The sequence below is a fragment of the Cyprinus carpio genome, chromosome B10 (genome assembly GCF_018340385.1).
Source record: "Cyprinus carpio isolate SPL01 chromosome B10, ASM1834038v1, whole genome shotgun sequence".
NCBI lineage: Eukaryota > Metazoa > Chordata > Actinopteri > Cypriniformes > Cyprinidae > Cyprinus > Cyprinus carpio.
Window position 1 is genome coordinate 12,648,918 of NC_056606.1, and position 23,919 is coordinate 12,672,836.

Here is a 23,919-nt window from a genome sequence, read left to right on the forward strand (position 1 = left end):
TAAACCTCTGTAATTTAATAGAAAATCTTAAACTTGCTGAAAACCCCTAGTAATTTTCTTTTATGATGCTTGTCTGTTGTCTGATTAAGAATTATGGTAGTTGATTTATGATTTATGGTAGTTTATATTGTTCCATAAAGTTCATTAAAAAAAAGAAGAAGAAAAAGCTCAAAACACAAGAGTCAGATCAAATCCAAGACAGAAAAAATAAACAAATGAATAATGTTTAGGAAGGGTGGAATTCTTTGAAACGAACTGCTCGAAAGAACCGACTCGAAAACATTTCGCTGCAGGCTAGATAGCGTAACCAATCAGATTTACCACAAGCCCTCACGTGACTGGACCAGGAAGTGAGTCCAGGATCTCTCTCTCTTCCGCCTAGAATCACTTCTGGCCCTGTAAAGCAGTTACACTGTTGCTTGGGGAAACATGGCCACTGCCGGGGATTCGAGAGTAGAGCTTCAGAAGGAATTAGTCTGTTCTATTTGCCTCGATTACTTCGACGACCCCGTCATTTTAAAATGCGGCCACAATTTTTGCCGCATGTGCATTTTGATGCACTGGGAGGAAAATGGAGGCGATGATGTGGGTTACCAGTGTCCGGAGTGCAGGATGGTGCGTGGTTTGTTTTGATAAATGTTGCTAGATTCTGGGTTGCTTAGTTACAGCTGCTCGAATGAACTTAATGGATTTCCATAACGTTACATTCGCGTCTAAATCATGCACAGTGACCTAAATATCAAGCGGACTTTACTGTGTTGACAATAATAGGTGTGATTTCTCCGACCTCGTTTATTGTATCATAACATACAAATCGCCGCACGAGCCTTTTGTCAGTACAGCACCGATACTTTTCTGCGTCGTACATGCAACTTTGTTCTTTTTTGCAGGTGTTCGTGAAAATGAGTTTCACCAAGAACTACCTGGTTAAGAACTTAGTGGATAAACTGAGCGACTTCGACTATCTGAAGACGTGTAGGCCCTCTGCACCCGCGAAACCCGTGAAAATGGACGGGAAATGTGAGCGACACCACGAGGAGCTCAAACTGTACTGCCACACGGACAGGAAGCCCATCTGCGTGGTGTGTCGGGAGTCCAGAGCCCACAGGTGAGGCTCAGTCACCTGAATATGTTCCCCATATTCACTCAAAACCTAGCGAGCTTTCTGGCCGGACATTATTTTTGGGTTTATATGCTCAAAAAGCTATCTGTGTGGGCAGCTCAGTAGGTTTCGATGCTTTGACCTCTGTCTGGGGTCCATATGTACTTCATTGTAGCATTTTAGATTAAAATGGCTTTAGAAATGAAGCATCATATGTCATTTTATTGTTTTTCTAGACACCATGATGTTGCTCCTGTACCCGAGGTTGTTGAAGACATGAAGGTTTGTTCGACATCGCTTTGTTTTGTCTGTTGTGTAACTGATTTGATTTAGCCTTTCTGTCTCTGTCACTTGTTTATCGAGTCTGTTTCTCTCTTCTTGACCTCTTTCCTGTTATCTTGGTCTAAATGCCAGAGTTGGCATCAGAAGTCATTGATATTCATTGCTAACCTTGGGGCTGGAACAAGGAGGGACTGTCTGTCACCACAGTGTTGTATGTAAATGTGGCATTTAACACTTGCGTTAAGTGTTTTTTCTTACCAGATAGCCTTGGAAAAGTAACTCCTAGCCATTGTTTGATTGTGGTGTTTGCAGTCTTGAGTTTTTTTTTTTTTTTTTTTAGAACATTTCAAACCAAATACTATGTGACCAGTGTCTGGTGTTTTCTGGATCTAGGTGTGAAATTAACACCAAATGCGGGAACATTTTGCACAATTTTGCTCATCTAACAGCTGCTGAGTTCGATACACAAATGTGTGTGAAGAGTTTTCCTTCATATTTGTAGTCTAATGTGAACACTAGAAATGAACCTTGACCATTTGCAATTTTAATTAGCTTTGAATCTAAGGTGCATTATGAACGCAGAGCTCTGTACATTAATTTTTTAATAAATAATTAATTTTCAGTATATTCATATTATATTATTGAAATAATTATATTAAATTGTATTTCAATAAAAATTTTAATATTTTAAATTTTTGTAAAAATTAATTTTATATTTATTTTTTGTAGTTGTATAATTCCAAATATACTGGCTAATATTTGTTGTTAACCCAAAGGGCTCTGTATACTATTTTTTAAAATAAATAATACATTTCCTGTTTATTTATTTTTCAATAAATGATCCATTTTCAATGTAATTATATTATTAAAATTGTGTGTGTGTGTGTGTGTGTGTGTGTGTAATTATGTGTGTGTGTATATATATATATATATATATATATATATATATATATATATATATATATATATATATATATACATATATATATATATATATATATATATACATATATATTTGAAATGTTCATATTAGATTATTAAAATGTATTTTATTTATTAAATTATAACATTATAGTTTCATAATTATACAATTCCTATAATATTTGTTGTTAACCTTAATTAAGTTCCAAATAAAAACTCTGAATGGGAAGTTAAGTGGAAATCTGTATTTTATTTTTATATTATTATTTTATATATTTGAAAGCTAAAATGACTGTTAAATGGCTGGTAAAACTGGTTCGTTAGTCATGGTTCATGGTGGGCAAAGAATTCTTCCTTATCTTTCACTTTTGGAAATTTCCACATAAGTGAAGTACGACACCTTTCACATGCGTGAATTATTTGTTCCTTTGGATTATTTTTATACTCCTTGTTCAGAGCCCAAGGTCAAACTTGTTCAAACATTAGATGGAGTGTACAGCAACAGGTTTTTTCGCTCTTTTGCAGACTGAAAAGAGAACTGTTATTAGAAAATGAATCTAGTGAATAAACACAATAAAATGAAAAGCAACTGTCCAACACATTCCAAAGGTTATTGAAGTGTGCAATCTTAAACTCCCTCATAGTCTAGTGTCCAGTTTCATTATGTGAACTGTTGCACTTAACTGTTTTAACTCTTTGTTTACATTGTTGGTGATGCTACAGTAATAAGGTCCAAATATGTTGTCAACATCCCTCCCAGAACCATTTTTTTCTGTTGTACTTTGCTTAAATTTTGTGCATTAATACTTGAAGTAGAAAGATTTCTCTCTTGTTTTAATATGCAGAGTGAGCTGAAGCTGAGACTCATCAAGCTGAACTGGCAGAAGTCCATGTGTACGAGAGCAAAGAGCACAGACGAGCAGGCCAAAACTGATGTCAAGGTAGGAAAGCTCAGTTGTTCCCACGCTTACTTTGCATACTGTACATACAAATGACTGAAATTGGTGGTTATATAACCTGCTGTGGATTTATGATCCACGAGGAGGCCTTGATGCTGGATCTCAAACATCTAAATACATCTCAACAGCTCAAAAAACAAGCCTTGAAGGAGAAGATCGAAGATGATGTTGGTGCCCTGGTTCAGTTTTTGTTGGATGAGAAGGATGATCTGTTGGAAAGGTTGGAGGTCGAAGCGGAAGCCACTATCGGGCTGATCGATGCCAACCTGAAGCGGGTGGAGAGCGAGGCAGCCAAAGTGGACAAAGCCATCACTGAAATTCAAAACCAGCTATGTGACAGCGCTAACTTCGAGGTGAAGAACTTCATACCTCCAGTCACTGTCCAAAACAGCTCATGTGTTATAAAATAAAATGCTTCGATTACATATATACTTTTTTTTTTAGTTCAGAAGAAGAATTGCGTTCTTTTGTACATGACGGGGCATTAAAGGGTTAGTTCACCCAAAAATGAAAATTGTCATTACCTCAGAATTTTAATTTTTGGGTGAAATATTTTTCACTTTTTCTGAACTGACGTGGGTGTAAAATATGCAGAATATGTTTGCATGAATAATGAATTTTATTATTATAAATGTTCTGAATTTTATTAATAAATATAACATTATACAAGTAAAAAATTAAATGTGTTAAATGGCGACAAACATACTACACTTATGGTTGTAAGCATAAAATGGAAATCTGAATTATAGATTTGAACAATTTATAATTTCATATTTGAAGCCCATTTACAGTTTAAAAAAAATACAATTTCTTGTATTTACATATTTATAACAGGTTACCCAAAGAACAATAACTATATTAGTGTCCACAAAAATGTCATCCATAATATGATAATGCTGTGTTTATTATAAGGATGTTGAAGTTTTGCCACCTTAAATGCTCAAGCTATTTGAAGTTGGATGGATTCTGATTGGCTGTCGAGGTTTTAACATTCATCAGCTGTAAAAAAAAAAAAAAAAGTTCTGGAAGTGATTCCAACAATATCTTTCATCTGTCATTATCGTTATAGTTGAAATCTGTACATTTTACAGAATTGGAACAAATGATAAAAGGCTATAGTTATTGTTATAGTTGTTATCTTTGGTGTAATTACATTATATATCATTATATCATTACATTATATCTGGCCATGTATGTTTATATATTGTTATTGCTGCTTTGCTTCTCACAATTGTGTCTATATATGACTTTGCAGTATGACACTATTTTTATTAACATTTAACATTTATTAACTTTTTTTTTTCTCCCCAGAGTATCAGTAATTCATACTTAAGGTATGTGAATCTGTATTAATTTAATCTGTTATTATTATTATTTTTTTAAACAGTTTAATTCCTTAACTTGTTAGCTATGATTGTATCTGCCCTGCTAATTATCTGGGTATTTTTAGTGTTTGTTTCTCATAATGTTTTTTTTCCTCGTAGCTCCTGTCACGTAAACCTCAGCGTCCAGGCCCTTAACTCTCCTCCAGATTTCTCAGAGTTCACAGGCCCCTTTCAGCTCATCATGTGGAAGAAGATGATGCACGTGTTACACACAAGTAAGTACTGTTGGTGCATTAAGGTGCGGTCACATTATTTGGAGAATTTTTGCAGGCGAAATCCAGTCATTTTGGTAGGAATCTATGAGATTTGGAATTTCATATGAATTTGTCTCGTTGACCAACAGAAAGGAGCTTCATGCATCATTATACTATTGACAATGGACTTGAAATTTAGCCAAAATGTCACTAATGTGAACACATTTTACCCCCTCAGTAACTGCGTTTCCACTACCCTTCAAATTGCGCACATTGAAATTGTGAATTGAAAATACACCCAATGGAAACATGTCAATTTCGCTAAAAAGATTTATGCTCGCATGAGGTGGCTTTTCAGGCAATTCGAAAAAGGAATATTTCATAAAACTGCAATGGAAACTGTTTTTTCTCATTTAGAGGTACCTGGCATAGGTGAAAGTCACATGATCATTCTTCAGTGTACTATAAACTCCACAAAAACACCTCATACATGGCCGCTCTTAAGTATAAAGGGCTTTCCATGGCATTAATGCTTGTATAATCCCTTATTTACACTGCACACGTCTGCGTCTGCGGCTACCAGAGCAAGTGGCTCTCCACGCTGCTTTGCTAAAGATACTCGCCTACGTCTCCTTCGATTAAAAATAATGGCATGTTTGGTGGCTGCGATACATAAATAAACCTACCAACATCCGTCACCATGACTTGTCGCGAGAGGAAAAATGATGTTTTATTCGCATAAAATCGGTTAATGGAAATGCTGTGATTTCGCAATAGTTTATCAACATTTCTAAAATATTGCAAAGGTTTTGTGCGAATCTGAAATGGAAACAACAATCCTAATAACAAAAGTATAATTTTTTATTTATAGTTTTTGCAACAATCTTGTTGTGAGTTTTTAGTTACATGCTAAACGGCTAACCAGATCTTCCCTGTTTTCCAGTGCCTCAAAATCTGACTCTGGATTTAGACACGGCTCACCCCTCATTGGCCATCAGCGACTTTGACACCAAAGTGGAGGAGGGCCGCATGCGTTCCCAGGAGCCCGACATGCCGCAGCGTTTCACCCGTTTCTTCGGGGTGCTCGCTACCGCCCAGTATTCCAGCGGGCAGCACTACTGGGAGGTGGACGTACGGGACAAGGGGGTCTGGTATCTGGGCGTCACCACTGAGTACAGCAACCGCAAAGGTTTTGTAAACCTATCACCCTCTGCTGGCTACTGGAGCCTGTGTCTTCAAGACCGACTGTACGCCAACGAGGAAGACTCGCGTGTGCCCGTGGCGGACTATTGGAACTCTCCTCGTGTCGGTATCTTCTTAGATTACGACCGGGGCCACGTTACTTTCTTCGACGCCGTCACTATGAAACGCATCTATAACTTTGTCACATACTTTGACGAGCCCGTCTCGCCCTTCTTCAGCCCAGGGAAAAACGACCCAGGCAGCCGACTACAAATATGTCATTTCTACTGAAAATGAAGCGATGCGTACGTGCAGTTCGCAACAAAGAAAACAAATAATGATAAATGCTCCTGTTGTTGTGTTTTGGTAAACATTTCAGGGCATTTTCCCTTCTAGAAGTAGGGAGGACAATTGTTCCTAAGCTCTGCTGGGTTTTTGGATTCAGTTGATCTGAATTTACTAGTTGCGTAGAGCTTTGATATACACCATAATCTGAAGGAGTCAACTGAATTTCTTTTGCTCTTGAATTGTGATGTAGCCCCACTGAAATTCAGGTAGAGAGGCATTGCAGGTTTTTACGCAAATGTCGACTTTAGCTGCTCTGTGTCATCTTATGTCTTAGACTTCAGTGTTGTCTTTTGTACAATAGTGTAGAGGTGAAAATAAGGATTGAATCAGGTGAAAAATGGATTAATGTTTGATAACATTCCGTCAAAATTCATCAAATGATTTGGAAAAAAAAATCATGTTTCCCCCGTTACATTTTTTACGTACTTCTTGGCACAGTTTTATCTGTAAAAGATGTATTTGTTAGACAAATTACCCCGTAATGTAATGAGAGTGTTACATAAGGCTCCATGTTCAACATTTCGTAACAGCTCAGACTGCAATAGGTGCTATGCAACTTCGAAAACGACAACGTAGATCAGATGAGCTGTGAGGAGTGTCCTTCTGTTTATTTAATTATGTTGAGATTCATTTTTATAAAGGAGTACATCCGGAAGCTGTGTGCCGTTCATGTTACATAATTTCAAAGTCAATTTCAAATCCATTATATTAAGTATTTTAATCTCTTTTGTTTTAGCTGTCTAATCTGTCTCGTGGGCTGATGATAAAGAGAGACAATGTTTTTGTTTCTGTTTGGACTGAAACAAGCACAAAGTGACGTTTCAGCACTTTTGGACTGAGCTCAGATGGTTTGTTGTTCTTGTTGCTATTTACAGAATTAGTTTATATACTAGAATCACTGCAGTCATTTGTACAAAATGTTGTTTGAGCAGAGAAAGGAACCGGATGTTTTGTACATATGCTCTGAAAATGAACACTTTGCGTTGCCCAGCTATGAACTAAGTTTCAGTTAACATTTATAGTACTTTATTAATCTCTATAAGAAATTAGTTCAACTTGAACACATTGACTGTATTTATTTATTTTTTGGATTCCTTTCAATCTCTGATGTAAGAACTGCTACATCACATAACTGCTGGATGGCATCACAAGTACATTTTACTTTTATGTGACTTGTTAAAAACCACTGCGATGTTAAATGTTTTTCTCTGCAGTAATAGTCATTTTAAAAATAAAATATTACAATGATTTTTTTTCTCTATTTCATAGAACCAAAGTTCCATCTTTAAAATATAAAAATCTATAGTATTTAACATTTTTTGAAATTAATCATTTGGATTGAAAAAGACCAAATGTAATTTTCAGGTGACTTGTATTTACAGTTTTATTTCAAACTGCAATAATTGACCAGTAAAACGAACATACGGTTGATTCTTCATGTTATACAAGATCTTCGTTGTTTTATAAACTGATGATGCACATTTATTAAATCATATGTCCAAGCACTAGAGCATGCATTGGATAGAGTTAAGGTCCGTTCACAATAAGAACGAAAATTATATTAGCACTTGCAACGATGGACATTAACATTGTTTATTCTAAAATGACTGGATGAAAAGGGAACATTCCAAAACTATTGCTGTGGTGTGACTTTGCGGTGACATTAGCGAAATTTTGCGAGGAAAAAGTCCATTGTCTATTGTCAATAGTTTCACAATCTACAAAGCACAGTGTATCAATGCGCCGAATTCGTGTGACCAACTTGAATTCATGAAATCTGTTTGAAATTATTTTGCTTTAATATGAAAAATTCCTGATCTTCTGGATTCTAAATTAAAATAACACTGAATTGTGCTCGCGGAAACTAAAATTGACGATAACTTTTTCAGCAAGAGAGATTTTGTTGTTATAGTTACAATTACAGTTATTATTGTGAACGGGCCTTTATCGCAACGGAAGCAACTATGTCAACTTGCAAGTTGCATATATTATGAATCAAAATACAGTATAGAATATTTGTTTTTGGTTATTACATTATTTTTTAAATTTCAAGCCCAGCAATAGAAAATCAATACAGGTATCTCGCTGCTGCAGAAACCATATGCCAATGCTAGTAAAATCAGTAACATGCAAAAATGTTCTTTGCACAGATATTACGATATACGTTCACCGTTTCAACTGTGAGCCAACGTTCATTAACCTTGTACATTATCACAGAGAGTAGCCTATTAAGAAGACTTGGTGTCACATAACGGGAGGTGATTTTTGAAATCGTTTGCTGTTGATGAAGGACAACCTCGAAATGAATTGTTCAGGAAAATGTTTACAAGACATTAAATAAATAGACAAATGAAGCACAAACTATAATACTGACGAAAGACAACATTTGGTTGCTACACTGTGAACACAGCATATAATTCCACACAGCTGATCATTTTGAGAGAACGTTAAAAATCAGAGGTAATATATGTGAAATACTTGGGTTTGATTATATTTATATTTCTTCGTTCAGCTGGATTTTTCAATATGTAAAGTAGCCTTGTGCTTTAGAAAAATAAATAATTTGGAATGGAAAAAATATGTCCTTTTTTGGCTCCTTTTGTTTAGTGGTTACATTTTATTTTAAGAGCACAGCAGCGATGTGGTCACTTCCTGTGCTGAGGGATGATCCGCTCAGATGTTCGATCTGAATAATTTGAACTGAAAGTGCTCACTGAATAGCTCAGGTATAGTGAAATCTCAGTGGCAAATGCTGTCGTAAAACAATACAAGCCGCCAGTGTCATGTACATCTTGCATACACCAAATATGTTAATATGTACACGAATTTGTATATTTACAGATGCAGAGTGTAACAATTAAAATACACAACTGTTGCAATCATGGAAAGGTCAACCACAATTAAACAGGAGAGAGGAATTTTGGAAATAACTGACGTTTCTGCAAGGGTTGAAGATGGCGATTAACAAAAGGTTTTGCTATATATCATTTTATTTATACACAACTTACATGATTTCTAATAAGAATCTGTGCTTATTGATATGGTTTCTGTTATTTACAATCAACATTCCTGGTTTATTAGAGAAGCAGTTCTTAGTTTTGGAACATGAAAATCAGCAGCGGATGAAAAAAGTGCAATCTGTTCATTCGATTCTTCCTCTCTGGTTTGGCGGAGGATTTCGCTGATATGACCGCAGACTGTGATGAGCTGTTACTGCAGGTATCGGTAGACTTTGAAGCAGTGGTTACCAGAATCGGCCACCACAACATGGCCATCGGAGGTTAAAGCAAGGCCCTGTGGTCCATACAGAGGGTCAGCACTTGTGTTGATGTAAGAGAGGAATGAGCCTGAGCTGTCAAAAACCTGAGGAAAAAAAATTACATGGCCTTAAAAAGTGCTTCTAAAGTGACTAGTTACCTAAAGAAGAAGTGGGTGTTTAGAGGATTCATTACTTGTATTCTGCTGTTGCCCCAGTCTGCTACAATGATGTTGCCGTTAACGTCAACAGCTACTCCTGTTGGGGCATTAAACTGGCCGTTTCCCTCTCCATGGGACCCGAATTTAAACAGAAACTCCCCATCTGCACTGTACACCTGAGGAGATACAAATTTGAATCACCAGTGTTTAATAGAATATGATACATTCTGTAACTTTTCCCCTCATTAAAAAGTTTTACTGATAAGAAATTAATAATATATTTTAAATCATCCAGTCAATAAATAAATACATTTATATATATAATATTTTTTTTTATTTTTTTTGGGTGGAGCAGGCCACCTCATGGGGACTAGCCATTGACTTCCCCATAGTATGGAAGAAATTGACAACCGTCAAATTTGGTTCAGTTCCCTTCCTTCAGTGCAATTTTATGGTCTTTTATTGTCGACCAGGTGAAAATTTTTTAAGTATGACCTCAACATCACTCACCTTGACGGAGTGGTTATGAAAGTCTGTCACGACAATTTCATTCTTGTTATTGACAGCAACAAAATGCGGACCTGGATGTGAGAAAACAGAAAAATGAGGAAGAAGAGACAATCAGACATGATAAAGAGAAAGAGAGCAGAGAGGAGAGCAAGATGTCATGTGATCAAGATCTCCTAAATGGTCACATAGATTTGTGATGCTTGACAATTTGGTTTCTGGCCAACTTTTGATTAGATACACAAAGGACAGAATCATAGACTCTTGTATTCAGTTCTAGAATTTAACTTAATTCATTTCAATAAGATAAACCACCACATTCTGGGATGAGAATTCACTCAATACTTACTGAACCCAGGGCCAGATTTACTAAACTTTGCACCACTTTTGTCTAAAAAGGAATGGGAAAAACACAAACAAGGGTAAGCGGAGACAAATAAACGACAGGCCAGAAGGGATTCACACAAATAAAAAAGTGCAGGAACTACTTCAAAAATATGGAGCAGACTAGAGGAACAATGGAAGATGCACATTCCAAACCAGTCCGCATGCACTTACTTAACAAGGGTTAGGAGAAGGAACTGATATATTTAAATAATAAAATAAACAGCAGAAGGGAAAGTTTTTGATGAACTACAAAAAGCATGACTAATATTTATGTATCTAATAGAATAGAGTCTATCAAATGTATGCATGCTAGGGGTGGGCGATATGATCAAAATCTTATATCACGATTCAAGTAATTTTATTTCATGGTAACAGTTTAACTATTGACTATATAGATATATAGTTTTGCTTTAAATAAGTTATTTATGATATCAACATTTTGATAACATAGAAATTTGATCATTCTTGTGACCAGTGTCAACATAAAAAAAGAAGGAAAAAAGGTATACTAGCCTTAAAAAAAAACCTCAAGCTCACTGTAAATGAGTAAAGTGTCAGTGATTAAATAAGAATAAGAAACTAATTACAAACAACAGGACAAAAAACTACAGTAGAACAAATAAATGGTACATTATATAAAGTTATCAAATTTATAAAAACACTGCATATTCTTGACTGTGTAAATTAAATATATATTTCTTCTTATTAAAGTTACAAAAGTGATTTAGTCAAGAGCAGTGAGAGATTTTCTCTCTTTTATTGTTTAATTAACATGAATGACAGACAGCAAGAATAATAGACTGCTGTCACTTTAAGAGCTGCCCGGATCTATTATACTGTCACGTTTTCTTTCTCAGCTGTTTGCTTTCACTTAAGACCTACTGTGTTTAAGAGGATACTTGAAAAGGCATTTTGACACATACAAGTGTGTGTATTTAACCGTTCAAGGCCTATAAAGCAGCAGAAATAACTCCGTTCCATACTCCCGCACACTATAAGGACCGTCTTCACGTGCGTGCGCCTCTCTGACAGCGCTCACATATAGCCAAATTACTTCTCTTTCATTGTTGATCACATTTCAACCACAATTCTTAAAAATGCATGCAAACAATAATTGCTTGTGACCACGTAGCACACCAACATCACGTGAACGTGCAACCACAATAGAGAAGATAGTTTGAAGTCGCTACCGTTTAATCGTATATCACCCATCCCGCATGCATTGGCTTTCATTATTTATCATACAGACAGATAATGCAACTGAAAATATGGGTTATGCTAAAGTAACATACAGGAACAGAACTGAAACAAGTTTACATCCTTTCAGACACTGGAACTGAAGCCTGGGTAAATCTGGCCATTTCTGTATAAAACAAACCAGCCTTCTGGGGCTTTTGTCTTCCCAGAATGATTCTTTGTTGTTGCTTTTGTTGTGAAATACAATTGATCTCATTTTTTGGAGGTTTGTTGATGAATTGCAACATTTTAGGTTACAAGAAGAGATCCTGAGCTAGACAAATGAAGTATTAGGAAGATATGTTAGAGGACAAGCAGTCACAGAACACAACACGGGGTGCTAAAAACACTTCTGCGACTATAGTGCTTTAGAAACACCACAAACGCATGACATTATTCAACATTGTCTCTATTGTCATTGTGTTACAGTTCCCCAGCCCCCACCACACACCCACCCACCTACCTACCTGCGAATTGTCTGTCTGAAGTGCCTCTGGCTCCAAACTTGGTCACTAGTTTGCCATTAGATTGAAAGATGAACACACAGCAGGCTTTATTATCCACTGCAATGATATGACCGTTCCTGTCCACAGCCACTCCCTTGGGTCCCATCAGACGGCCTGCACCGATCTTATTCTGCATGAGGTACAGACATAAAAAGAGAGGACCTTATTAAATGGCTCTTTAAAATACTTGCTTTGGATTAGTCGATCATGGCACTGAGTAAGAACATAGAATAATTAATATGTACTCAAACTTATAATTCACATCAATATGTACAGATATACCGTTCAAAAGTTTAAGGTCGATAAGATTTAAATTAGTGCTGTCAAACGATTAATCACATCTAAAATAAAAGTTTTTGTTTGCATAATATATTTGTGTGTATTGTGTATATTTATTATGTATATATTCATACTCTAGCAACAGCATATATTTTGGAAATATTTACTTGCATATACATGTATATATTTATATTCTTAGATTTTATATTATATGTAAATATATTTAATATATAAACATAAAATATTTTTCTTAAATACATGCATGTGTTTGTATTTATATATACATAATAAATATACACAGCACACACACATATATTATGTAAATAAAAACTTTTATTTTGGATGCGATTAATCGCAATGTTTCTTTATTTATTTCCACAACGTTCAAAAGTTTGGGCTTGGTAACTTTTTATTTCTTCTTCTTTTTCTTTTTTATTATTTATTTATTATTATTATTATTTTTTTTTTTTTTAATGAAGTGTGTTCACCAAGGCTGCATTTATTTTGATCACAAACACAGTAAATTACAGTAAATAACAGTAATATTGTGAAATATTATTAGAACTTAAAAAACGGTTTTCTTTATAAATATATTTCAAAATGCAATTTATTCCTGTGTTGCAAAACTGAATTTTCAGCATCATTACTCCAGTCTTCAGTGTCACATCCTTCAGAAATTATTCTAATATGCTGATTTGGTACATAACTATATACAACTATAAGGGTTCTCAAATTATTTCAAACAGCTTTTGTTGTCTAATATTTTGTGGAAAACATTTTTCCTCAGGATCCTTTGATAAACAGAAAGTTCAAAAGAACAGCATTTATTTGTTATATATTTTTTTTGATTACAGATTATAATGTTTATAAATGTCGTTACTGTCACTTCTGATAAATTTAACTTGTCCTTTCTGAATACAATTATTCATTTCTTTGACTTAAAAAATTAAGTGATTTTTTTTTTTTTTTTAAGTTTTTGAAAAGTGATTTTTTTTCACAAACATCTTAATTATTCCAAGCTTTTGAGTGGCAATGTATACCCATATATAAGCTGTAAATTGTGATCTAAACATTACCTTGAATTTCCCATCGGAGGAGAAGATGCTGATCCATCGGTTATCATAATCAGCTACAATAATGTCTCCATTTGTGTCGACTGCCACTCCTGTCGGCCTCTGCAGCTGTCCTGGAGAACGACCCCGGACCCCGAAGCGCGCTTTGAACTGCCCATCATTGGTAAACACCTACATAAAAACAAACAAACAACCCAATTTTGCATTAAATGCAATAAAACACTTTCTCTATGTCTTTATTGATCCCAAGTAAAGCACACTGGCTGATTACTTCAATATCCATTAAAACGCTTCAGATAAAATGAAGCCTATAATTTTCATAATATTGCCATGCATTGACTAACCTGTATACACTGGTTGTTGCTGTCTGCTACAATGACCTTCCCATTATTAGAAGCAGAGATGCCCTGTAGATTGGTGAACTCTCCCTTCTCCCGTCCACGAGAGCCTGAGGGGTCAGACAAAAGAAATTCACAACCATTCAAAATCAAAATAATACACCAATTCGGATCAGAATCATTTATATCATGACTTCTGGCTTTTAATTAGAATCGACAAACACACAATTGTTGAGTTAAATCCAAGTTATAAGTCCAAACTAGGAGATATAAACTTACATTTGTGAGAAAAAAAGTTTTTGATTTGTGGCATAAAATAGGTAAATGTTATGTAAAATGTAATAGTAATAGGTTTAAATAGTATCTCATGCTGTAACTGTAGGGCTAATACAATATATCCCCTATTAACTGCATATGTAAATATTATGTAGACCTACTGTTCTTTATGCTTTAAACAGAGTAATCACAGCAAGTTTCATCCATAGTCTGTCCATTTAAACGTCTGCGTTTAGTTTAAAATGGCGGCTTTGATGACAGTATTCAATAAAAAAGATTTGCATTCCGATTCTGACATCGAAAGGCACAAAAAAAATGTTTCTCTTATTCCATGGATTTTACTAATTTTTTCAGCCACCACAATGCGCGCGCAGCTGCAAGTGATGTAAATGTGATGTCTACTCCAAACATCTATATCACAACAATTTAATGTCAGACTTACTGTGCACACCAGGGCTATCATCCAAACCAAAGTTTCTTACCTACTCTATAAATAAGCTCATCTTCAATAGGGTTTTCCTTCTTTTTGGTAGTGCTGTACATGCTGGAGGGTCTCCGTACGGCTTTCTGCCTGATGTGTCCTCCTGTTCCGCTGGGAGACTTTACCCTCCTCTTCACATCATCTGGAGACTGGGGCACGTCTGACGGCTTTATCGCCCGCAGTCTGAAGGGGCTGCCCCGCACAGGCTGTCCGTACAGCATCAGAGAGAACGAGTACTCCCCTTCACTCTTAAGTGTGTACCCTACCTCATAAGTTCCATTTTTATTGTCCACAACCTCCACCTCTGTCACCCGCACTCCGTCCTGGCCCGTTATTTCGGCTCGGAGGACCGCGTTCCCGGTCCGCACGAGCTCGCTGTCCTTATCCTTAGTGGTAACAGTTACAGTCACATGCTGACCAACCAGCGCATGTCTGAGGCCTTCTCCTGTGGCCACGCTGGTGTGTCCCACAGCTCCCGTCGTCAGCAGGACGCCCAGGTTTTGGATGGAGCGTCGCAGGCCTTCTGTCTCTATCTGGCAGTCCAAGTGGGCATTCTCCTGTGGCCGTTCAGGGAAGTCGTGACAGGCGAGGGCGCTCACACGCTCGCTCATCTGCTTTTGGACCAGCAGGACTTCGGTGGCGCTGCCGTGGTTCAGGGCCTGCTCAGTGAAGCTGCAGCTGCTCTGGATGTGCTCTTTTCCCTGCAGTAGGGATGATAGCTGTGCCTGAAGCACCTGCAGAGGACACAGCAGAAAGGAGCGTTAGATAGATAGGACAGTACAACCTGTTTAACCTATCAAAAGATTTCTGACCTTCTGTTTGGTGCTACAAATGTTCTCCAGATCGGTGATGAGTGAAGCTTTGCGTTGGTGCAACACCCTCTCAAGCTCCTCAAATGTCATGTTGATCTCATTGACGGCTTCGTTCTTCCTCTCTATCAGCTGTTGAGAGATTTCATTCACCAGCTCAATGGCAGCTGTTAGTTGGGGCAGCCTGACCGAATAAAAAACAAACAAAGATCTCAGGTAGAAGAAATTTTAGAAGGGAAATTATGGAAAAGAGTTAAACAGTCTGCAGTATTATTCACAATAATGACTTAAAACAGCTCATAAAAGCATCATTTTATTCTGTGTAGTCACTACTAAAAAGATACTTAATTATTATCATATATTATTTTATATTCATGTTTATAATATTATATTGTAATGCTTTTTAAAAATATCTAAAACGTTTTAAAAAACATTTATATTTATATACATTTATGTATAAAACAAATTAAATATAACTTATATAACTAATATTTTGTTCTATATTTACTCATTAGTAAAATAAGACTTAATAATTATCATATATTATTTTATATTCATAATTTAATATAATATTGTTAATCATAATTGTTTCATATGAGATATATATATATATATATAGACAAATTTATATATAAAGCATAAATTATATAAATATAACATATTTTGTCCTATATTTAGTCACTAGTAAATTAAGACTTAATTATTATAATACATGTTATTTGAATACTTTAATAAGTACACACACACACACACATATATATATATATATTTGTGTGTGTGCTTGTTATTAAAATATACAAAATATATACACACACACACACACACATATATATATATATATATATATGAAACTGTATAATTATATATAATATTTAATGAATAAATGTATATGTGTGCGTACGTATATACACAAATTATATAAAACTAATATAGCAATGATACATTCATTATTATCATTATTATTATATTAGTACTGTTATTTAATTTTAAAACAAAATAATATATAATTTATTTATAATATGTAAACATACATTTAAAATGTATGCAATATGCATGTAGTGTGTTAATATAATAATATAATTATTAATTATATTGTTATTATTAATAAAGTGAAGAAATGTATATAACATCTGACTGTTAAGTATGTATGACATGTACCTGTTGTGTATGGCATCCAGCTCATTCTTTAGCGCTGCTTTGTGCTGTTCTAGAACATCCCGCAGTGGAACAGTCACATGCTCCCTGTGTTCCCCCTCTGTGCAGTCCAGGCACATGGCCGTCTCACACGACTCGCAGTAAAACTCCATCACCTGCAGGGGCACCAGTGAGCAACCCATTCCTTCAGCATCCTAATGGATTATCAAAGGCTGCTAATGAACACTAACAGGCCTGAACAGTAAACACACATGTAGTATGACTTTGAAGACACATAAAAGAAAGTAGCTGGCAGCTTCAGGTGTTTCAGAGGAATGAGAAAGAACAATGAGGAGAAAGTGACACAAGAAAAATTGGCTCAAATGTAGACAAAATGAGAGGTGGTAAAGAAATTCCCATTCACTTGTAGCTGTACAGGCATTTCTACATTCTGGCTGCAATTTGACAAAAACGTTTTGATGGTTTTTCCTTCATATTCCCACTGAATGTTGCCAAACTTGGTTTCATCATCAGATGGTAAGAGGCTTACCTTGCCCTCGTGATTGGGGCAGGAGAGCGGTTTCCCAGCGGCTGCTGCGCTGACAGACTCCAGCACGCTGCAGGCCTCTGGCCGAGAACATTCTGGGTCTCTCTGCAGCACCTCCATGAGGTTTGTGATGAAGAAGTTGTTCTGTAGTGCCGCCACACCTTTCTCGGGCAAGATGGAGGTCTGTCTGCACACCGGGCAGGACAGTGTCAAGGACTGAGGAGGAATGTAGTTCTGTAGGCACCTGTGAGATAGAGAGAATGACAGACATGATTAAAGACCTCAAACAAAATTGACCAGCCACTATTATCGGTCAATATTTGTCTCAAAGAGATTCCATTTTCAAATCAAAAATAAAATAAAATAAAATCTCTCTTGTATTATTCCAAACTCTTCTGTGGAACACAAAAGGAAATGTTTTAAAGAATATCAATACTGCTTTTTTTTCTAACAGCAGATGGGGACTAAGGATTGTCAAGCTCCAAAAAGGACAAATAAGCACCAAAAACCATTATAAAAGTAAACCATTAACTATATTTCAAGTCTTCTAAAGTCATACAATAGCTTTGTGTGAGGAAACAACTAAAACTTAAGTCACCATTAACAATCATTTTCTGGAAAGGAGCAGCTTGAATATTCTGCTAACTCCTTTTTTGTTCCTCAGAAGAAATAAAGTCATACAGGTTTTAAAAGATAAGTGAGTAAATTAAGACAAAATTTTTGGGTGGGATATCCCTTTAAGCGGGAATAGGCCAAAGTATGGCAAAATACATATATATATATAGCAACTGTTAATATATACTAGCGTTCAAAAGTTTGGGGTCAGTAAAATTTTATTTTCAAATATTCAGCAAGGATGAAACAAATTAATCAAATAAATGTAAATAAATATAAATGCTGTGCTTGTGAACTTTCTACTGATTAAAGAATCCTGTAAAAATGTATTACGGTTTCCACAAAATTATTAAGCATCTGCTTTTAACATTGATAATTACAAGAAATGTTTCTTGAGCACCAAATTTGCAAATCAGAATGATTTCTGAAGGATCATGTGACACTGAAGACTGGAGTAATGATGCTGAAAATTCAGCTTTCCATCACAGGAATAAATTACATTTTAATGTATATTAAAATAGAAAACAGTTATTTTAAATTGTAATAATATTTCACAATATAACTGTTTTTACTGTATTGGTTTGATCAAATTAATACAGCCTCTGCGTGACTTCTTTCAAAAACTTCTGAAAATTTTACCGACCTCTAACATTTAAATGGTAGCGTATCTCTCATATTTCATAAATGATATAGCTACTCCTGTGTGAAGGAGTGCAAACGAGAGGACTAGGAGGGCAAGTGTTGCTGAAATTTCAGTCACAACATGAACAATCACAGTGGAAACACTCTGCTAACAGAGAACCCCACCGAAAGCACAAACCACCCAAAGGAGAGAGAGAGAGTATCACTGTCACAATGCACACTGTCACTGAGGCAGAAGAAAATGTTTGTGGATGAGACAGAACATCCATGCCAAGGAATGTCAGCAGTAAGTAAACATATGCCATCCTATCAAAAGATTACCAACTGATCAATGCTTCAATCACTACGCATGTTATTAAAACTGTGACAAGTGATTTTAATATGCTCAGGCTGGAGCCATGGTGCCCATGTGCAAAATTTAAGCTCAAGTGTGGCTCTCTTAATTACCCAATCTCCTCCCCATAATTTTGTGTTCACTCTCTACTAATAACTACACTGCAAATATGAAAACATCATATTTATCATAGTATGACAACATAACTTGTTTCTTAATAATTTTTTGGTGTTGATGCAAAAAATAGTGCCCGTTTTGCTCTAGTCACACTTTCTCACAAAATATGACATTTCTTAGCATTTTCGCTTTTGAGAACTATTTCTAAGATAAACAAGTCTTGTATTATCCTTTTATTAACCAGAAAACCTGCCACGAGACATGATATGATTCCTATATTCCTCTGACTCAGGTGACATTTATTTGTTCACTTCTCAATTTCACACGTTTGAATGATTCTGAAGACATTATTTTATGCCTAATCCTGATTAGGATTTTCGAACCCCTTGCAACTTAATGCATAAGTTAATATGTCATTAAAACCAAAACTTTTGTTAATTTGATAAATGCATTATAGCTGATACATACAGTTGAAGTCAAAAGTTTACAAGAACCTTGCAGAACCTGCAAAATGTTCATTATTTTACTAAAAGCAGAAGTAAAATGACTATGTGTACATTTTTCTTATTTTGCCTAAATATCATTTTTTTTTTAATATAGTACTGCCCTTCAGAAGCTACAGAAGATACTTGCATGTTTCCCAGAAGACAAAATAAATGAAATTTACCATGATCTTCAAATTTAAAACATTTTCACTCCCTGGCTCATAATGTATTGTTTTTGCTTCTGGAGCATCAGAAAAGACAGATCTCAGACTCATCCAGTCATTGTTGGAAAGGGTTCAAATACACAGCAATGCTGGACAACCAAATAATTTGTGGGACCTGAAGGATTTTTCTGAAGAACAGCAGGCAGTTTAACTGCTCAGGACAAACAAAGGACTTATGAACAACAATCACTAAACAACAACAACAAAAAAAACCCCCGCTGTGGATCATTCAGGTAACAACACAGTATCAAGAATCAAGGGGATGTAAACTTTTGAATGGTGTCATTTATTTATAAATTCAGCTATTTTCTCTTGTGGACTATATGTAAACATATTTTATGTGATACACCTTATTCAGGTCAGCACTAAATAAACAATAACATGCATTTTGTATGATCCATTTTACTTTGGTAAAATAATTTAAATTTTGCAGATTCTGCAAGGTGTATGTAAACTTTTGACTTCAACTGTACATGTAATTAAAAAAATCCACATTCTTATTTTGTGAAAAAACTATACATGATGGAAAGGTTTTGTTGATATTTTTTTAACTCCGCATCATCAAATTAGGAATTACCAGAAATTAAATGACAAGATTATTTTTTTTATAGATGAGGGACTGTAATTATGCCAACAAACACAGACCTTTCGCAGAAGGTGTGCAGGCAGGGCAGGACTTTGGGGTTGTGGTAGTGGTCCAGACAGATACTACACACCAGGAACTGCTTGTCTATCTGGCGGACCACTGGACTTGTGCGGCCGGTCTCAAACTTCGCCATGGTGACAGACATCCACAGAGGGCGCCTGGGGCCAGGACACACCTAAACCTGAAATAAACAAGATGCTATGTTACTGAAAAAACCCACAGTGCTTCACCATTTTAACTCTGAAATGATGGAAAAGCTCATAGTATGGCATGAGAAGACAACCTCCAATATGAAGAGGGACACATAAGAGTGAGACGAAAGGGGACGCCTGCTGAGCTGCTACAAATCCAGTAAATTTAATATAGGAAAATAACTCTTATTCTGCAGGCCAAAGAACACACTGTATTTCATCAGAAGACAGGAGCATGGAAAATTGGATTATGGAGTTGTGGAGGCAAATAGATGCCATCAATTTTCATGCCACTTTTCCAGATGAGACACAACAACAGCGGGCTGATACAAGGACATGAACTACTGCTGCAGCCATTACTAGCTCCTGATGGTGGTGGTACATGCTGTGCCAATTTTTACTTTAGTTGTCCTCTAGGCAAAGAGATGTGAGACCGTGGTAAAACTAATAATTCAGGATTCATTCTATTTCAGGATTATAAAGAAAAGTGTCTAACACAGAAACATAAAACATAGTCCTTTCAAAGGACTAAAAATAAAAATGAACATAAATTAGATCAATCTAAATTAAACATACTAATGCACAATTCCATTTTGCTGTGCACAGCACACTATATATAGTGAAACATTATAGTAAATGTACGGAAACTGTTTAACATTTTGTAATAGTATTTCCTGCATTTGGAAGCAAAATCATTATGATCCAGTCCACTGACACAGCATGTATCAACATATCTGACACACTTTAACCCATGCACAGCTACCATTTTTTAACAAATGGTCCATAATTAATGGGTATTTTAATAAATTATTCAGCCAAATAATTTAGATGTACAATTCATCATGAAAATGGTATTTATTTTAGATCTGGATCTATTTGCTTTGACAAATAACTTTATCTGGCATGTAGAAAATGCAATTTTCTGCATAAATTATTTTTAAAAATTTTACTTTTTCATGTGTATCTGTCACAGTCATCTGTCAGCTGTATATGATTAATATGTTCACATCAGGAGTGTTATGTTCTTTTTTTTTAATGGGACTATCCTGACTCACTTGGTGTTCTATGAAATAATAATACATGTAATAATGTACAAGACAATACAAGATCAAAGATATATAGAATGTATACATATTATTAAAAAAATATGTCATTGTGTAATATTTTGTTTTAAAATGTATCATTAAAAACAGTGCTAATATTAACAAAAATAATAATAATGAATATATCAATATAACTAGTATATATGTGTGTGTAAAATTCTGTAAAAATAATGTCATAAATAGATTTTCTTTATCAATTAACTTTTATTAATTAAATTAAATCAGCATTTGGTGTGACCATCCTTTGTCTTCAAAGCAGCTTTTGCTCTAGGTGAGCATAGTTTTTCAGGTAGCTTTGCAGGTAGGTTTATTGGAGCATCTTGGAGACGTTGCCACAGTTCTTCTGGATTTAGTCTGTCTCAGTTTGTTCTGTTTCTTCATGTCATTCCAGACATGCTGGATGATGGTGAGATCAGATCTCTGTGTGCAGCACTGGCTGCTGTCAGACTCCTTGTTCAAACTAAAATCTCACTGGACTTGAATTATTACAATTAATGGCAAAATGAATGTTTTGAAATGTAAACTGATATTTCCTTCTGACACACTACAGCAAAAGATAGAAATAACTGACTTAAAATCATTTTTAGCTGGTGATAATACTAGTGTTCTAATAATTTTGCCACCACTGTATATGTATTAACACTGCAATCCTATTGGCTCAGATTTAGATGTGGCATCTAAAATAATGCACAGTTTTCTAGATTAAGGGGTGGCACATCTTACCCCCTCTCCCCTACAAGTCAGATTCAACAGAAACATAAAATAAGGCCTTTAATTCTGGAAAGTCTCTCCGTCGGATTAGTTTGCAGGCCAGTGAGTCTCAAACTTCTGCTCTCTGCCATGTTTTGACAGCGAGTGTCTTGTTCTCAGTTTACTCCAGTGCTGCTCTGATAATTCTGCAGGACTGACATGTGCTCTAATGGATGTATGAGTGATGGTAACATGAGAGCTTTAAACACAAGTTCCCTTTGCCCACTCTATGTAACCCTCCTCCCCCAAAACCCCTTTCCCTCTCTGATTTGATGTGTTGATGTATGCTGGCTATATTTAGACGTATGTCTCAGTGGGGTAGGCTTAATAAGGGTCACGTCCAGCAGCGGATGGCTGAGATTCTTATGGCACAACACAGAAAGCAGAGCCAGAGCAAGTACCTGTGCTGACGAGGGCTCAAATATACACCGACACGTAGAATTCATGATCATGTGACTAAACATGTTTGCAAAGCACATTATTTATAAATGAGATTTACTGGTCTGAATTGAAAAACACATCTGTAAATAAGCGCAGAACCTTTCCAGAAGTCAATGACATATAGCAGTGTTCTTAAAAAATGATTGATTTAGTTTACATGAATGTGAGAGTACACACCTTGATCATTATAATCAGGTGTATAAACAGGTTTTTGAATATATTTTTCACTGTAAAAAAAAAAATTCTTACAAATATCACACATTTATTATTAATCAGAAATACGATTACGTTTTTGGGGAGTCACACCACATGACATTTGACCTGAGCTAACCTTGTCTGGATATAAAAAGGTTATCTGATATTTTAAGATTTATTGACTCATAGTCAAGAGGGTCAGCATATGAATGACATCATTTCGCTCAGGGTTCATGACTTTGATTTAACAGAACATTATTTAAAATATAAATATTGGCAAACATTTTAAAAATATAAATAAGTAATGAAGCAGTTTTGTTATACAGTATAATAGTAAAAAAAAACAATAATAGGCAAACTACTAAGTTTTTTATTTTCAAGAAATGTTTTTTATATATTTTGTTGTCTATATATTCTGTATTAATTTTTATTCTAATTTTAGTTATTTAGTACATCATTTAAAGTAAATAAAAATGACAAATGTTTGCCTCAGCTATGATAATTGAATTTTAAACATTTTATTTTCTTTTTTATTTTTTATTTTCTTAAATTATTTTATTTCAAGCAAGGGAACTCTGTTTATGGTTTAGGTTAAATACAGTATAATCCTCCTCCTATACAGATAGATAGATAGATAGATAGATAGAAATTAAAAAAGTGTATTTAAGCAAATTATGTATAAACTCCATATATCTATATCTATCTATCTATCTATCTATATAAATGATTTAACAGATATGAATAAAAATTTGTCATTTAGCCACATGCATGATTGTCAACCACACGATTTGCTCTAAACGCTGAACAACAGTG

At 35.3% G+C, this 23,919-nt stretch overlaps 2 protein-coding genes across 7 annotated transcripts in view; one reads left to right on the plus strand and one right to left on the minus strand.

Annotated features, from left to right (window-relative positions):
- Positions 1 to 345: 345 nt before the first annotated feature.
- LOC109098010 (zinc-binding protein A33-like) lies at positions 346 to 7,621 on the plus strand. The gene is made up of 8 exons (XM_042732576.1): positions 346 to 615; positions 891 to 1,108; positions 1,339 to 1,384; positions 3,151 to 3,246; positions 3,393 to 3,617; positions 4,576 to 4,598; positions 4,749 to 4,864; positions 5,787 to 7,621. Exons 1-8 carry the CDS (start codon positions 430 to 432, stop codon positions 6,314 to 6,316), a joined length of 1,440 nt encoding a protein of 479 aa, XP_042588510.1. The 5' UTR covers positions 346 to 429; the 3' UTR covers positions 6,317 to 7,621.
- Positions 7,622 to 7,739: 118 nt separating this feature from the next.
- LOC109097651 (tripartite motif-containing protein 3-like) overlaps positions 7,740 to 23,919 on the minus strand; it is a 32,305-nt gene continuing 16,125 nt past the window's right edge. For 3 of the 6 annotated variants that reach the window (XM_042732572.1, XM_042732571.1, XM_042732570.1), the window contains 12 exons: positions 20,426 to 20,607; positions 17,367 to 17,607; positions 16,841 to 17,031; positions 15,686 to 15,866; positions 14,875 to 15,607; positions 14,123 to 14,226; positions 13,782 to 13,949; positions 12,388 to 12,556; positions 10,647 to 10,688; positions 10,301 to 10,371; positions 9,826 to 9,966; positions 7,740 to 9,736 (listed from right to left, as the gene is read on the minus strand). In XM_042732572.1, coding sequence (XP_042588506.1) covers positions 9,584 to 9,736; positions 9,826 to 9,966; positions 10,301 to 10,371; positions 10,647 to 10,688; positions 12,388 to 12,556; positions 13,782 to 13,949; positions 14,123 to 14,226; positions 14,875 to 15,607; positions 15,686 to 15,866; positions 16,841 to 17,031; positions 17,367 to 17,607; positions 20,426 to 20,571 — 2,340 coding nt within the window. In that variant the 5' untranslated portion in view covers positions 20,572 to 20,607 and the 3' untranslated portion in view covers positions 7,740 to 9,583. The remainder of the gene's footprint in view (positions 9,737 to 9,825; positions 9,967 to 10,300; positions 10,372 to 10,646; positions 10,689 to 12,387; positions 12,557 to 13,781; positions 13,950 to 14,122; positions 14,227 to 14,874; positions 15,608 to 15,685; positions 15,867 to 16,840; positions 17,032 to 17,366; positions 17,608 to 20,425; positions 20,608 to 23,919) is intronic. The other 3 variants (XM_042732573.1, XM_042732574.1, XM_042732575.1) reach the window with 3 other exon arrangements.

Excerpts from the sequence above, each read along its gene's own strand:
- LOC109098010 (XM_042732576.1), top strand. The coding sequence starts at position 430 with ATGGCCACTGCCGGGGATTCGAGAGTAGAGCTTCAGAAGGAATTAGTC. Across the intron at positions 616-890 it reads AGTGTCCGGAGTGCAGGATG|GTGTTCGTGAAAATGAGTTT; the intron begins GTGCGTGGTTTG and ends TCTTTTTTGCAG. Across the intron at positions 1,109-1,338 it reads CGGGAGTCCAGAGCCCACAG|ACACCATGATGTTGCTCCTG; the intron begins GTGAGGCTCAGT and ends TTGTTTTTCTAG.